This window comes from Vitis riparia, chromosome 14, assembly GCF_004353265.1.
Source record: "Vitis riparia cultivar Riparia Gloire de Montpellier isolate 1030 chromosome 14, EGFV_Vit.rip_1.0, whole genome shotgun sequence".
Taxonomy (NCBI): domain Eukaryota; kingdom Viridiplantae; phylum Streptophyta; class Magnoliopsida; order Vitales; family Vitaceae; genus Vitis; species Vitis riparia.
The window spans coordinates 1,218,073-1,235,094 of NC_048444.1; the positions used below are offsets into that span (position 1 = coordinate 1,218,073).

At 33.9% G+C, this 17,022-nt stretch overlaps 2 protein-coding genes and 1 pseudogene across 2 annotated transcripts; all 3 read left to right on the forward strand.

Moving 5' to 3' along the window:
* Positions 1–3,067: 3,067 nt before the first annotated feature.
* On the forward strand, positions 3,068–4,717 carry LOC117929957 (annotated as a pseudogene).
* Positions 4,718–13,168: 8,451 nt separating this feature from the next.
* On the forward strand, positions 13,169–15,507 carry LOC117929958 (MDIS1-interacting receptor like kinase 2-like; the record flags this gene model as incomplete). Its single annotated transcript, XM_034850404.1, has 2 exons — positions 13,169–14,867; positions 15,096–15,507. A coding segment is annotated over one exon (1,353 nt), but the record flags the coding sequence as incomplete, so codon positions are not given.
* On the forward strand, positions 14,585–15,460 carry LOC117929959 (MDIS1-interacting receptor like kinase 2-like). The gene is made up of 2 exons (XM_034850405.1): positions 14,585–14,867; positions 15,096–15,460. Exons 1-2 carry the CDS (start codon positions 14,585–14,587, stop codon positions 15,458–15,460), a joined length of 648 nt encoding a protein of 215 aa, XP_034706296.1.
* Positions 15,508–17,022: the final 1,515 nt, after the last annotated feature.

The window sequence follows — 17,022 nt, forward strand, 5'->3', positions numbered from 1 at the left end:
CTTTGAACAAAATTAGTGAAAGCTTAAAAAAAGAGTTTTAACTTCTTGGAAGTCGATCCAAATAGACTTAAATCTCGAATTTGATATTTGAAAATTTGACCTAAAAGAACATATTTTAAAACCAACTGAAGGTGTTTTGTTTATTAGCAACTCAAGAATCGTTGCATAAACCAAATCCAAATTATATATCTACATCACTTGTAACTTAATGTTCATAAACATAATCATTTAATACTTCATCAATTCATCTATAAGAATGAAAATGATGCTAGATGTTGTAGAAAAACTAAGGTATGTACATGTGGAAATTTGTATGATATCTGAAAGTCTTGCATTATTGAGAGTAAATAACGCGTTATTTGGAATCTTGAAAGGTCCAACAAAGAAGTTTTGACATATAATTTTTCTAGGTCTATCACATGGTTGAGAAAAATGCATGTATTGAAAATAGTAGGTCCTTCATAATTTATTTGACCTATCAAGCTTTCTACGTACTTATTTGGTTAAATAGAACATTGATGTAACTAAGGAAAAATAACAAATGTTTTTTTTTTTCTCACAACCTTGCTAATATGTCAAATTACAAGATTTTTCTTGAAAAATGAAGTAACAACAAAGAAACCAACATACTTTTCCAAAAAAATTATTAAAGTCATCAAGCACTTTATTTATGGACTATTGATTATTTGTTATGATATACAGGTTAAATCAATATTTTGAGAGCTTTTGACATCAAATCAAAGGAAATATTGTTGCATTAATCTTTATTAGTCTAATAATTATTCTACGTCATAACTTTAATGTTATTTGGTTCATGAAAAGTACTAAAGAAAAAAATATTATTAAGGAAAATGATTTTCTCCTATTAGATTTTATTATAGAAAATATATTTAAAAATAGTAAAAAGAAATAATATATTTTTAAATTATCCAATCTTTATGTAAAAAATTTAAATAAATAAAATAAATTTGAAATAGGATATAAAAATAATTTAAATTTAAACTTATTTTTTAATTTCTTTATTGTGAATAATATTTCTCAAGTTACTAAAGGCATAGGTGTTCAGACTTCTGTTGGTAGGAGAATTCAACCACAAAACAACAGGACTTTTCCACCATTGTGGACAACAATTTCCTTCCATGGTTCGAATATGTCTATATTTATTATTAGTAAACTTGGGGAGAACGTTCCACAAATTTTCCAATTATTGCTTAACTCGGCAAGTTTCTATAATGGTGTAACTATTTGTTTCAGCATCTTGAGTGCGTCGTGGAAACCATATGTCTGTCTCTATCTAATGAAGTCTTCTTTGGTGCCCCGTGGTCACCCATTGATGCTTGAAATATATGAGAACAAAAATATGCTATTATTAAAAGGTTGATGTGGAGAAATTAGTGGCTATTTTCTCTCATAGCTATCATTTTGTCCTGCAGTGTTTACAAATGTATTATTGAGAGCAAGTAACACGTTGCTTGAAATTTTGAAGGTCCAGAAATATTGACCTGTAAAGTTTCTGCACGTACCACATGGTTTAGAAAATTAGGTATAAAGATATCTCATCTATAATTTACTTGACCCATGTACCTAACAATCTTCCTCCTTGTATAAATCCTCATGGACTTAAGTTGGCGTACCAAACTAACCCCAATCCATACTCTTCACTGTATTCAATGGAATCCAACTGTTCACTTTAAAGATAAATTCTCAGTCTTTCAAATTATTGCATATTGTTGGAAAGTAAGAGGGTTATGATTATCAAAATGTTGAATCTAAAACCAAATAAAAAGGGAACAATTTAAACTTTTTTTTTTTTTTTTATCATCTTCTTTTTCATGAATTTGTTTATTTATAGCTTGGATTTAGAGCTTGGAGTGTCAAAATGGAGACAAAAAATCTCCGTTTAAAAAAAAAATAAATAAAGGCCCAATTTCTATAGTTTTCAAGGAATCACTACAAAATGGTTTCATATTTTATGTTCTTTCTCATACGAAGAAAACCAGAGCTAGGGGTGTCAAAAGAGGATTGAAAGTATCTTTTTGACTCCTTAGCTTGCTTTTGGGTCAACATTCCCACATGTGAATGGGAATCAAGTCCCATTTTCATGATTCCATATATACTATTTAAACAATTTCAATTATAATGTCGCATCCATTGGATCAAATAGTCTAGTTTCATGTGTGATTAAAGTTCTTTAGCTTGTAAGTAATGGGATGCCAGATAATCTAATTTAAATCATGGTTAAATTTGACCATTTATCTATTACCTCTTAGATTGGATGGAGACTAGTATGCATTTTGAAATGCAAATCAAGCACTAATTAAATGGCTCGAGGACTCTCCTATTTTGAATTAAAGAGGACAATAAACTCATTGCCTCCTCTTGTGGTGTTGGGTAACAAGTGGGGATTTCCCTATCAAAACATCTCGAACTAACTTTCAGTCTTAACATATATGTGGTCTCATATTTGTTATGAAATAAATAAATAAATAATATATACCAATTAGCTAGCAGAAAGGTTTCACCCGAGATTTTGTTTTAATTCTATGATGTTTATTGTCAATGTCATTATTTTTAATGGAAAATGCTTTCCAAGTTCCCACTTCCTTACCTTTTCCTGGACTACATATCAGTTACCCTAATATTTTGCCTTTACTTTTGGTCACTTCATGGAAACTTCAGTTCTCAAATGAGCCTTCAGCTTTTCAAAACTATCTTTATTAGATATGCCTATCTGAAACTTAAAAATAGAAATGTTAATCATAAATATCATTTTAAATTGCTTACAAGATGTGAAAATCAAGAATTTAGATGAAAATATGCTGAATGGATTTAATACCTAAAGGATTCACAGTTACAAATATATATGCCACATGATCCTGGAAAAGCAAGTTTCTTGTTTGTTTTTGTTTGTGTGATTTTTTTTTTAAATTTTTAATTTTTTCTGTTTGAAAAGAATTCCAAAGAAGACTTGCTATGCTTCCGGGAAGAGTTGGCATAGACACCAATGTCACAGTATAAAGCGGGGGTGGTGGGATGTATGAAGTGAGACAAATATCAAATGGGAAAAATGGAGTGTGTGGTATCTAGTGTTGTGGCGGTGCTGCTGCTGCTGCTGCTGCAGACGGTGTCAATGACTCATGCTGCTTCAACTCATTCATCTACTGATCACTCACAGGTTGTGGCTGAGGCTGACGCTCTGCGCAACTCCAGTTGGTGGAAACGGGCCGACCAGCCTGGATCTAACCATTGCACTTGGGTGGGCATATATTGTAATGAGGGCGGGCATGTCACTGGGATAAGCCTGTAATAGATTATCAGGCTCCATTCCTTCCTTTCTAGGCCATGGCCACAAGTGGAAATCAATTGACTTGTCACACAATGGTTTGAAGGGTCATACACCTTTGGAATCGCAAGACCAGTCCCACCACAAGATAGGACGAAAAAACACAATTGTCACCTTTGGCATCTCTTTCTTCATCACCTTGTTTCTTGCAGCCTTAATCCTTGGGTTTCTTTCCCTTTGGAGGAAGAAAAGAAGATTTCATCCCTCAATTCTTTTCCTTGGTCTGAAGAAAAGAAAAATTCAATCAGAGGCAGCAACAACTACAAAAAATGGTGATTTGTTCTCAATATGGGGCTATGATGGTAGGATTGCTTATGAAGACATCATTGAAGCAACAGAAGATTTTGATATCAAATATTGCATAGGTACTGGAGGCCATGGCAGTGTATACAAGGTACAGTTGCCTAGTGGAAATGTAGTTGCCGTGAAGAAAGTGAGGAGCCAGCATGCATGAAAAACTTTCAAAATGAGGTACATATGTTGACAAAATTAAGGCATAAGAACATTATGAAACTTCATGGTTATTGCCTCCACCAGAGGTGCATGTTTTTAATTTGCAACTATTTGGAAAGAGGAAGCTTGTATTGTATGTTAAGAGATGAAGTTGAAGCTAGGGAGTTGGATTGGACTAAAAGAGTGAATGTGATCAAAAGCATTGCCCATGCCTTATCCTACATGCATCATGACTGTACTCCACCAATCATTCACAGGGATGTATCAAGCAATAATATCCTCTTGAATTCAGAACTTGAAGCTTTTGTATCGGATTTTGGCACTGCTAGACTACTAGATCCCGATTAATCCAATCATTCGTGTAGGCACTTATGGCTATATTGCACCAGGTAAGATGACCAATTCTTTAGTTTAGACTTTGAAAAATTTTCACAAACAGTTCTCATGATCTCAATTTTAGAATTGGGCTTGCTAATGGTGATACAAATTTCATATCTAAACTTTTCTTTCTATTAATGTATTCTATGCTTGAGTGGTTCTAATTGAGAAACATTACCATAACTTCTAATTTTTCCATTTTTAATCCTTTTATTTCATTGTAGCATTCACGAATTATTTTATCATGTCTAATGATTTGTTTTTCATTTTTATATTTGACAGAGCTTGCCTATACGATGAAAGTAACTGAGAAATCCGATGTTTATAGTTTTGGGGTGGTGGCACTAGAGACAATGATGGGAAAACATCCAAGCGAACTGCTCACCTCATTGTCATCCTCATCAAGCCAAGATATAATGTTAAGAGATGTATTGGATTCGCGTCTCATATTGCCTGAAGATCCAAGGGTTGCTAAAGATGTAGTTGTTGTGACATTTTTGGCACTCAAATGCATCCATTCACAGCCGCAATGTCGTCCAACAATGCAACAATTATCCTACAATCTCCTTATTGATGTGCCATTTCCTATGTTACCATTTTACGGAATCACTAAACCAGTTGAAGAATCAAGTAATTTAATTGAATGTTAATAGTAATATATATTAAGAGATTTATTATGCATAGAACTAAATATGAATCAATGACCAATGAACTTGATATCTTTCTTCTGAATGCTATAATGGCAGATGATTAATAAAAATATTGCATTACAATTTTATTACTTATTAATGTATCATTGTGGTTTCGAAGTTATTGTATGCATCCATAAATTATTGGTCATAATAGTGGCTATGAACATGACCCTTATCGTTTTATTTTTATAACTAATAATGTTTTTTATGGGGGTCAAGATTTTTAATTTTTATCTTTAAAATTAAAAAAATGATTTTTTTTTTTAAATTCTATTTAATTACTAATTAGAACCAACATATGTGTTCAAATGACACGTATGTAGTATGAATTGTGCAATACAAAGGCTTAAGTCATTTAACTTACTTTAAATATTTAATACTAAGACCCTAGCATTGGTGCTAACACCTATTTTAAGTTTAACTTCATAGTGAAAAAATGGAAAAGAATGTAAAGAGAAACCCCCACCTCCTACCAAGGAAGAAAGGGAAGGGTTAAGTGAGTAAGGTGAGAAGTAGGACTTATGAAAAATTTAAGAGCAAAGGAAAACAAAAAGAACAAGCCATGGGCATGAGACTCAGATGACAAGGCTTGTGAAGTCGGTTTGAGAAGATAAAATTGTGTAGAAACTACTAGAATATCTGGATTGCTCTATTCCAAGTCCTGGATCACTTAGGGTACATGTTGCTAGTCCTAGGGCTCTTCAAATCTAATTGCAACGAAATACCATGGTAATAAAAACCATAAACAAGATATATATTCAAAGAGAATAAATGTGTCATACTTGAGATTTGGATGTTCCTAGATCAATTCCAGTCGGTGAAGATGTGCTAAAAATGAAACGAATCTCGTACACAAAACAATCTTCCACTCGATGGCTTCTTTTTAGATCCTAACATAGAGAGATGGAATCCTTGGAAGAGTTGGTGGCTAAGGGTCCTTTTCTCTCTAGAGAATGGAAGATTGAATGGAAAAAGGTTTGAAACCCTAACCCTTAAAAGCTTTCATATAAGCTTTTTATGGGTTTAAGTGACTTGAATTCATCCTTGTCTTGGATCACTTAAACTAGTTTACTTGGGTTCTAATTGATTAATTAACCCTATTGAGCTCCAATTAATCAATTAGCATAGTCCAGAGAGACCATTCATGAGCTCTTGTGCAACCTTACATATTTACCAAAATACCTTATACACATAAGTGAATAAAAAACATAACCAAACCTTATAAATTGTGTCACAATGGAAACTAAGCTCGAGTGGAGATCATTAGGACCCAAGGAAAATATTGGCTCTTAGAATCCAATCTGAAGTTGACTCAACATCCCACTATAGAAACTTAACTAGACTTTGGTGTTTGATGTATATTGCAACAAGATACAATAACATAGGTCCATGACCTGCCATCCCCTATATGTAGATTCCCTAGGAACTAGTATCTATCATCTAATAAAGTATGTTCTATCAACCTCTCAAGATTACCTTTCCATTATTGAGTTACAAATCATCATATTATAATGTAATCGACTAACATACTCTTATCTTACAAAGAGCATACGTCAAGTTTTACTAAAAGAATTACTATAACTACAAATTTCTTGATGACATGTCTTTAGGATCATTTAAGGAAACACATTGTCTTAATATCATGAGATATCATGGTACTTTTTTTGAGAATACCTGTTGCTACTAGCTTCCATCAACATTAACCTACTCCATATGGAATATATGACCATCTTAAGGTCTCACTTATAGGTCAAAGCTACTGAAGACTTTAGTACAAGCTTAGTACACTCTCAAGGTTGAGAACTCATACTGTATAGTAGCTTGGTGAGGTCATGATTGCCCAATAGCTAATGTCATAATTCATTGTAGGTTTTAACCAATGTATAACCATGTATACTATTGCATTCACCATAGGAACCCTATTCCGATGACTAAGATCAATCATCCTTCCAATTAGGAGGTAAGTGTACTACAACCTCAAATGAATTGCCTTAATCCATGAACTAATTGTAAACATATCATCTACTTATAAAGAATCTATGACTTGGATTTCCTGTACAACTCTTAATGCACTCAAGTTATGTACAATGCAAGAAATGTAAAACTTGAATGCTCAACATATATAATGCATAAATAAGATAGAAAAAAGAGAAATAGAATAATCCATTTATTGTTACATCATGCCATTTTTTAAAGGGCTTTATCTTAACAATCTTCTACTACTCCTGAAAGCAGACTAGGCACTGCAAAATGAATATGCTCCACAGTCATATCATCTTTATAAACTATCTCACAAAAAAAAAAAAAAAAAAACCACTTCCTCTTTATATGTTTTCTCTTATAGCAGTTTCTTGGTTCTTTAGACTATCTTATTGTTGTCATAAAACATGATTATAGACAATACAACCAAGGGAATTACTCATAGTCCCATAAGAAACATCTTAAACCAAATAGCTTTCTCTATTGCTTTAAAAGTAGTAATAGACACCACCTAGAGTGTACACATACTTAGAGATAGATTTGCGAGAGTCCTTATCATACTAGAAGTCTATATTTGTATACCCGATGGGTACTTGTTGAACTACCAATTTTCCTAAAAGCTAAAACTTGTAAGATTTGGGCTTAATATGTATATCATGCTCCTTAACACTCTTCTTTACATGTAAACCCATAAGGCCCGTACCCAATGTGCAGAGATAAATAAAATTTGGATTCATATCTAACAGACAACATACATAATTTGGATTTATATCCAATAGACAAATGAGAGAAATGCAAATTGCGGATGGACGGCTTAAACATGAGACCTCCCGTTAAACCAAACTCTAATACCATGTTGATCACCAATTTTTCTAAAACCTTATGCTCCTTAATAGTACCAACTCATTGCAATGGAACATAAACATATAATCCCTTATTCTCCTAAAATACTCAAGTATATGCTTGACATCTGTCTAATGTCGTAGTCTTGAATTGGATTAATCTTGATTGATGACAATAACCCTACATCATTCCGAATGAGTAGATTGTCATCTTCAATTAAGGTCTAAAACACTACCATGCTTCCCTGAATCTTTTTATTATATACACATGATACTTATCCTTGTTTTGATCAAAATCAAGAGTCTTGATTCTTGATCAAAACCTTTGTTTCATGAGTAAGATGTTTGCACTAATCCATAGATGGATTTATGCAACTTACATACTAGATGTTCTTGTTCCTTTGCTATGGAAACACCTAGTTGCATCATATAGATGTTATCATCAAGACAACTGTTCAAGAACATTATCTTAATATCTAACTACCATATCTCATAATAGAGATGCACTATAATGGATATGATTACTTTGATAGATTTGAGTATAATGTAGGACCTCAGGCGCTACCAACTCTCCTAAAAGCAATTGCTATTAGGAAAAACGCATACCTTAGCCTTATAGTGTATTCACCTAAGCGCCCACGACAAACACAAGGAGAGTTGATGGACGCGGCCAACCTTCCAATCTGCCAACAATCTCCCTCCCAGCTACACCCTTGGGGTTCGAATCCGTGACCTCAACTTTGATACCACTTGTAGGACCTTAGGTGCTACCAACTCTCCTAAAAACAATTGATGTTAGGAAAGACACATACCCTAACCTTATAGTGCATTCACCCAAGCGCCCACGGCGAACACAAGGAGAGTTGATAGACGCAACCAATCCTCCGATCTGCCAACATATAACTATTAGTGAAAAGGTTTCCCATAGTTAAAATAATGTTTCTAACTGCAACCTTAACAACATAAGTCGATCTCAATCTTTCCATCTACTTTTGTCTTCCTTTTGTAGACCAATTTACACTTATGGATTTTATCTCTTTAAGTACTTCTATAAGAACCCAAACTATGTTAGAACTCAAAATTAATTCTAACTCTCCCTTCATAGCTCTTTGTCATAAATGAATATCAAGAAATTTAATTTGAGCTAGATGAGCCCATCATATTGAAGGTTTTTTTCCAGAAAGAATGGCATGAAAGTACCATTTCGGAAACCAAAAATATGACTTTTATGGTAATTATGATTTTTAACTTAATGATAAATATAATCATTTTCTACATCATCAATTCATACTTTTTATTTTTCTAAGTGAATGTTAATTACTAATGTGATGTCTGAAAATCTTGAATTTGTTAGTTTATAGACCCTTGTTTGAGCTTAGCAATTTCAAGCTTTCTGATCATTTCCCAGCCTCATGTCTCTCGACCCTGATGGTAGTGGACTCAGTGGTAGAATCCCAAGTCAAGTAGGTACTCTTACTAACCTTACCTACCTATATGGCTATATATCTCTCTCCTATAATCAACTCAGTAACACCAAATAGTTACTCATATTAAACTTACCTAATCTTTTTTGAAACACATAAAATATTTTTTGAAAACTGATTTTACTACAAGCTTCTTGGATGATTATTAATAAAATTGTTAATTTTTTTTTTTTTTTTTTTTTTTTTTTTTGCTTATGCCGGAATTCATCAAGAACCTATAACTTCAAGAAGTGGAGCAATGGGGTTAAAAATCAGGGATTTTCATAATTTAAGAGGACTGGAGTTCATCCTCTTAGAGATGAAGGCACGAACACATCCATGTGATCCATGCATAGAAATGTAATTCCATTTGTTAATGATGCCCCATCAGTCAATTTGTTCATCTTAGTCTGCGCTTCTTTTACGTTTTTCTTTTGATGGTGGGGCAATTAAGGTCACTGTAGGTGTAGTAGGCAAGTGGAGAATGATAATAAAAAACTAGGAAAGTTGGCAATAATTCCAAAAGGCGTGTATATGGATAGGAAGATTCAAAAAGACTTGCTTGACTTGCTCTGTGTGGGTGGAACGACACTTCATCACCGATATCATCATATTATAAAACTATGTGGGAGATAAGAACTGAGACAATAATCAAATGAAAAATATGAAGACTACTTGCATACTTAGTAATTTGGTGGTGGTGGTGGTGGTGATGATGAACATGGTGTTCACACATGGTGCTCCAATTCATCATTCTTCTAATCAATCACAGGCTAAGAAGGAAGCACTGCTTGAGTTCGGTTGGTGGAGTGGGGAGACTGATCATGATGTTCAAATTGATAAATGGTAGTTTTTTCATTCATTCTTTCATTCATTCATGTACAAAGTATATATAGAGGGTAATCACCATTCTAAGAATGGGAAAGAATGATATAAGGAAAAAATAATTAATATCCTAATATCTCAACTTTCCTAATATCTCAAATATCTCAACTTTCCTAATATCTAAACATTCCTAATATCTCAACACTTCCCCTCAAGTTGGTGCATAGATGTCACACATGCCCAACTTGTCTAAAAATTTTGAGAACACTTGACTTGAGACAACTTTGGTGAAGATATCGACCAATTGATCTTCTGATCGAATCTTAGGCAATTCCACAATCTTATCATTTAACTTTTCCTTAATGAAGAATCTATCCACCTTGACATGCTTTGTACAATCATGTTGTATTAGATTATGAGCAATGTCACATGCGACTTTATTGTCACAAAGCAATCGGATTGGTTGCCTAGATAGGTAACCTAAATCCTGTAAGAGGAGTCTTAGCCATAATGCGTCACAAAGTCCAAGAGTCATACCTCTAAATTCCGCTTCTGCACTTGAACAAGCGACGACATTCTGCTTCTTACTTTTCCATGTCACAAGATTACCACCTACAAAAGTAAAGTAACCAGATGTAGATCGCCTATCATCCACTGCACCGGCCCAATCAGCATCAATATATACTTCTATACTCTGATGATCAACATTTTTAGCGAATAAAATTCCCTTCCCAGGAGCATTCTTCAAATACCTCAAAATACGCATGACTGCATTCATATGTTGCTCTCTAGGATTATACATGTATTGACTCACTACACTCAATGCATAAGCAAGATCTGGTCTTGTATGAGCTAAGTACATTAATCTCCTCACAAGTCTCTGGTATCTTCCCTTATCGGTTGATACTTGATTAGGCTCAACACACAATTTCAAACTTTCTACTATTGGTGTATTAACAGGTTGACATCCTGACATTCCAGTCTCTTGTAAAAGATCTAAGGCATACTTTCTTTGAGACAGAAAAATTCCTTCACTTGATCGAGAAACTTCAATCCCAAGAAAGTATTTTAGAGGACCTAGATATTTCATTTCGAATTCTCTAGATAGATAATTTTGCAGAGCTTTTCTTTCTTCAGGATAATTTCCTGTAACTACCATGTCATCCACATATACGATGAATGTCGTAATCTTACCATGTTGTTTTTTCAAGAACAAAGTGTGATCTGAGTTACTTTGACGATAGCCAAAAGCTCTCATTGACTTTGTGAACCTTCCAAACCATGCTCTCGGGGATTGCTTCAACCTATACAATGACTTCTTCAATTTGCACACCTTCCGACATTGCTTTTCTGACACCATGCATCCTGGTGGAAGATCCATATATACTTCTTCAGATAACTTGCCATGCAAAAAGACATTTTTTACATCGAACTGTTGTAATGGCCAATCCAGGTTTGCAGCTAAAGACAGTAATAGTCGAACTATGTTGATCTTAGTTATAGGTACAAATGTCTCTGTGTAGTCAATTCCATAAGTATGCGACAGATGTGATTGCTTCTCCCCAATAAGATATCAGTATTTTTTATGCTATCAAGGAAGCACGAACAACCTCTAACAAGTGCCGATTTTTTCGTTCATCGACTCTATTTTGTTGGGGTGTATTGGAACAAGTAGTCTGATGAATGATGTCATGTCCTTCCAAATACTTTTAAAGATCAGAACTCTGATATTCTCTACCATTATCGCTACGCAAAACCCGAATCTTTGCATTGTATTGAGTTTCAATCATTTATGAAAATTTCAAAACAACAAGTTCACTTCATCTTTGGTCTTCATCAAGCATAACCAAATCATTCTGGTACAATCATCAATAAAAGTAACAAACCAACGTGAGCCACTCAAAGTTGGGACTTTGGATGGGCCCCAAACATCAGAATGAATAACCATAAAAGGAAGTGAACTTTTATTCAAAATTAACGAAAACGAAGCACGATGACTTTTAGCCAATTCACAAATATCACAACGAAAACCAGAAATATCACTCTTTGCAAACAAACTAGGAAACAATTTTTTTAAATAACCAAAAGAAGCATCTCCCAGACGTCGATGCCACAACCAAATTTCAGACTTTTTCTTCTCTCCCTCAGATCCATCTGTCATCAAGGCTTATTGCAACTTATTTGAATCCTTTGACTGTAAGTCCAAGTAATAGAGTTTTCCCTGCTTAATACCACAACCAATCGTCTGTCTTGTTTGGATGTCCTTAATAACACAAAATTCAGGCCAAAAAATGACAATACAAGATAAGGCTGCAGTGATTTGAGAAACTGACAAAATATTGTAATCTAAATATGGAACAACTAAAACATAATCCAAATTCAAAGTATCAGTAAGAGTTAAGGATCTTTCCTCAATGACTGAGGTTGTGTTACCATTGGTTGTGGAAAATTTTTTTTGTGAGAAAGGTCTAAGGAGTGAAACCTGTCTAGAATCAAAAGTCAAATGATTTGTAGCACCAGAATCAATTATCCATGCAATATTAATAACAGGTGTAGAAGTATTTAAAAACTTACCACCATAATCTGTAGCGGCTACCAATGCAGAGGCTTTCTCAACAACATTAGCCTCTATTTTTATTTCGGTAACAGTTGCAGTCAAGGTTTTCTTGGAATCCTTTTTCCGTTGATCACGATTATTATCATTAATAACAAAGTGGTGATAGCATAAACATGATCTAAAGGTCCATGGATCAAACCCTCGGTTCCTCATTGTTTTCCTGGTCATACCAAGAGTCGTTGCTTTGAAATTGTGGGATATCCAAACTGGTGGGATCCGTCTTATTGCAGTGAGTGCATTTGAAGGTTAACTTATCAATATTATGGCTTGTCTTACGATGGTTGATTGCTGTCAGACTACCATAACGACAAAATATCCAGGATTTTAGTTCCATGGCTCTGATACCATGTTCAAATTGATAAATGGTAGTTTTTTCATTCATTCTTTCATTCGTTCATGTACAAAGTATATATAGAGGGTAATCACCATTCTAAGAATGGGAAAGAATGATACAAGGAAAGAATGATATAAGGAAAGAACAACTAATATCCTAATATCTCAACTTTCCTAATATCTCAAATATCTCAACTTTCCTAATATCTAAACATTCCTAATATCTCAACACATGATTCTGATCATTGCGACTGGTCTGGCATAACTTGCAACAAGGAGGGACATGTCATTGCAGTTTATATAGAGCCAGCGGTGAACTTAGCAAACTAAAGTTTTCTTCATTTTCCAGTCTCAGAACCATCAATCTTCACGACGATAGACTCAGTGGTAGAATCCCACACCAAATAGGTACTCTTACTAAGGTCATTTATCTTCATCTCTCTTGTAATGAACTCAGTGGTAGTATCCCAGACCAAATAACTACTCTTACTAAGCTCACTTACCTTGATCTCTCTAGGAATGAACTCAGTGGTAGCCTCCCGCCCCAAATAAACACTCTTACTAACCTCAACTACCTCAATCTTTCCCATAATGAGCTCAATGGTAGGATCCCGCAACAAATAGGAACTCTTATTAGACTCACCCATCTCGATCTCTATAGCAATGAACTTAGCGGTAGCATCCCAGACGAGATAGATACTCTTACTGAACTTGCCTACCTCGATCTCTCTAATAATGTGCTCAATGGCAGCATCCCACACCAACTAGGTGCTCTCGCTAAACTCACCTACTTTGATCTCTCTTGGAATGAACTCAGTGATGACATCCCTTCATCTTTTGGCCATCTTTCCAATTTAATTTCTCTATGTCTCAATAATAATCAAATCAACGGCCCCATCCCTGAAGATATTGGAAACCTCGAGGACTTGGTTGATTTGGACTTAAGTAGTAACTCGATCAGTGGGAAGATACCATCCCAAATCCAAAACTTGAAGAGGTTAGAGAACTTGAATCTCTCTCGTAACAAACTTTCAGGTGCCATTCATCCCTCGCTTACCTATGACTACAAGTGGACATCCATTGATTTATCATACAATGATTTGGAGGGTCACATACCCTTCGAATTGCAGTTTGAATCTCCCCCGGGGGTATTTGAGCACAACAAACATTTATGTGGAGAAATCAGACACTGGCCACACTGCAAAAAGGGACAAAAAATCACGCTCATCCTTGTTATTTCTCTACTTGCCACCTTGTGCATTGCATTTGCATTTCTTAAATTTCTCCTCCTTCCAAGAAAGATGAGAAAAATGCGACACATGTCAGCAAGCGCAGCAGAAACAAGAAGGGGAGATTTGTTCTCCGTATGGGACTATGATGGAACAATTGCTTACCAAGACATAATCCAATCAACGGAGAATTTTGACATCAAATATTGTGTAGGTGTTGGAGGATATGGCAGCGTTTACAGGGCACAACTGCCATGTGGAAAAGTTGTAGCCTTGAAGAAGCTTCATGGATGGGAAAGGGAGGAGCCCACCTACCTGAAAAGTTTTGAAAATGAGGCACAAATATTGTCCAAGATACGACATTGAAACATTGTGAAACTTCATGGCTTCTGTTTACATAGAAGAAGCATGTTTTTGGTTTACCAGTTCATGGAACGGGGAAGCTTATTTTGCATGTTAAGCCATGAAGTTGAGGCTCTAGAGTTGGATTGGACTAAGAGGCTGAATGTTGTCAAAAGTATTGCCCATGCTTTATCTTACATGCATCATGATTGTTCCCCACCCATCATTCACAGGGACATATCAAGCAATAATGTCCTCTTGAATTCACAACTTGAAGCTTCTGTATCAGATTTTGGTACCGCTAGACTACTAGATCCTGATTCATCCATTCAGACTCTTCTTGTAGGCACTTATGGGTATATTGCACCAGGTAAGATTACATGACTAGCTCCTTGTTTTCCTATTTTAATTTTACTCTATCAAGATAACGATTTTATCAAATTTATTTTATTTATTAAATTAATTGCTTTAATTACATGTATCTAGACCTTTTCCAACACCAACCAAATGGTAATATAATGTTACGATGTGTATCTTTTTCAATGTCCACCCTTCCATTTTGAAGAATGCATTAATAAAAATTTTTTTTTTTTGACAGAGCTTGCCTACACCATGACTGTAACTAAAAAATGCGATGTGTATAGTTTTGGAGTGGTGGCACTTGAGACAATGGTGGGGAAACATCCAAGAGAAGTTATCACTTCGTTGTCTTCCTCCTTAGGTCAAGATATATTGTTGAGGGATGTATTAGATCCACGCCTTGCACTTCCAGAAAACCCACAAGTTGCTAAAGATATAGTTTTTGTGGTGTTTTTGGCACTTAAATGCATCCATTCAAATCCACAATCCCGTCCAACAATGCAACAGATATCCTACAAGCTTCTTGGTGACATTCCATTTCCTAAATTGCCATTTTATGCAATTTCACTTTATGGACTAAATTATGAAGAAAATGTAATTTAAAAAATGATAGATGATATACAAAGTGAGTTTTCTGTGTTTTGATGTTACTAATATGTGTTTATTATTTTGTTGTTGACAATTCCTTAGACTATTGTAAAAGGCATATTCTTTATCATGTGTGGTAATTATCAATAATCCATGTCTTTATGTTTTTCTTTAGAAAGTTATAATGGCATAGCATTAATTAACAAAAATATTGCATTGAATCACATTTTTTCCTAGAAAATTAATTAAGGATGTAATTGTTGATGCTAATTTGGGTCATTGTGAATTCTTAAGTTATGGAATTACTAAAAAATTCTCTTAAATCCTTTAATTGTACATTAATAGCAACTAGATTTGGATTTTTTTTTTATAAAAAAATCTTCTTTGCTTTCATGGATTTGTTTATTTACCTGATATTTAGAGGTAATAGTGCAAGAAAAAAAAAAAAGACTATTTTCCAATTAATGGTCATCAAGGAATCACTACAAAATTGTTTTTTTTTATTTGTATTTATTCTGAAATTGAAAAAAACCGTAAAGGGCTAAAAGACCCACACTCAGGTAGAGATTTCCTTTTGGCTTCTTGGCTTGCTTTTGGGTACTCAACATTTCCATTTATTTTGATGGGAATCATAATCCATTTTCATGATTTATACTATTTAAGTAATTTAATTCCAATGTCACATCTGTTAGATAAATAAATACCCAAACTATCTTTGAATCTTATCATATACATATATGGTCTTATATTTGACTATATGCTCTTTGAAAAATGCATTCTATAAGATTTAAATGGGTGAAATACCCCATTTACTAGTAATTAAACTCACGGTAAGCTTCCTTCAAAATTTCTAAGTCTTACTTGAATACTTGCCAAAATTTTCCGATGTGAACACATTGAATGAGTTTTGGAAAATAAAGGCATGCCTCTATCCAATGAATCCATGTCTTTAATCTTTGGTGCCCCCACCACCCTCATCCTTGAAGGATGAGCTTATCCCCACTTGCAAAATGTTCTACAAGTCAATTTTATTCTATGATGCTTATACTTATGTTTTTTTTTTTTTTTTACTTTAGCAATCATAATGACTATAAATTCCTTATAACACAGTAGAAGAACGATATTTTCAAGAAAAGTTTAGAGGCTCTTTTATGGCTTATAATCCTTTATTATTTTACTTCAAAATAAATATATTCTTTTAATTTATGTTATCCTACTATTTTATTGTACCCTTGGAACATTGAAAAAAAATGATAATCAATGTATATATATTTTGAATAATTAGTTTTCATTTAGGATAATTTCTTATTTTTTATTTTAATTAGAAATTAAAGTTGAAGTCAAAATTACAATTTTTTTTTAAAATTTAGTATGATAAAAAATTTGTTAAAAATAAAAGAACTTTTATATAAACCAAAATAAAGCTTTTACAAAGAATAATATTTTGGTTCCTTCCATATATTTCTTTTTAAGTCAAATTTTTTTCTAAGTGTTTTAAAATATAAATATATGGTTTAAAATTTTCATCCTCCTGTGAAATTCAAGTTATTGAAAGGAGAGTTCTTGTGTTTATATTT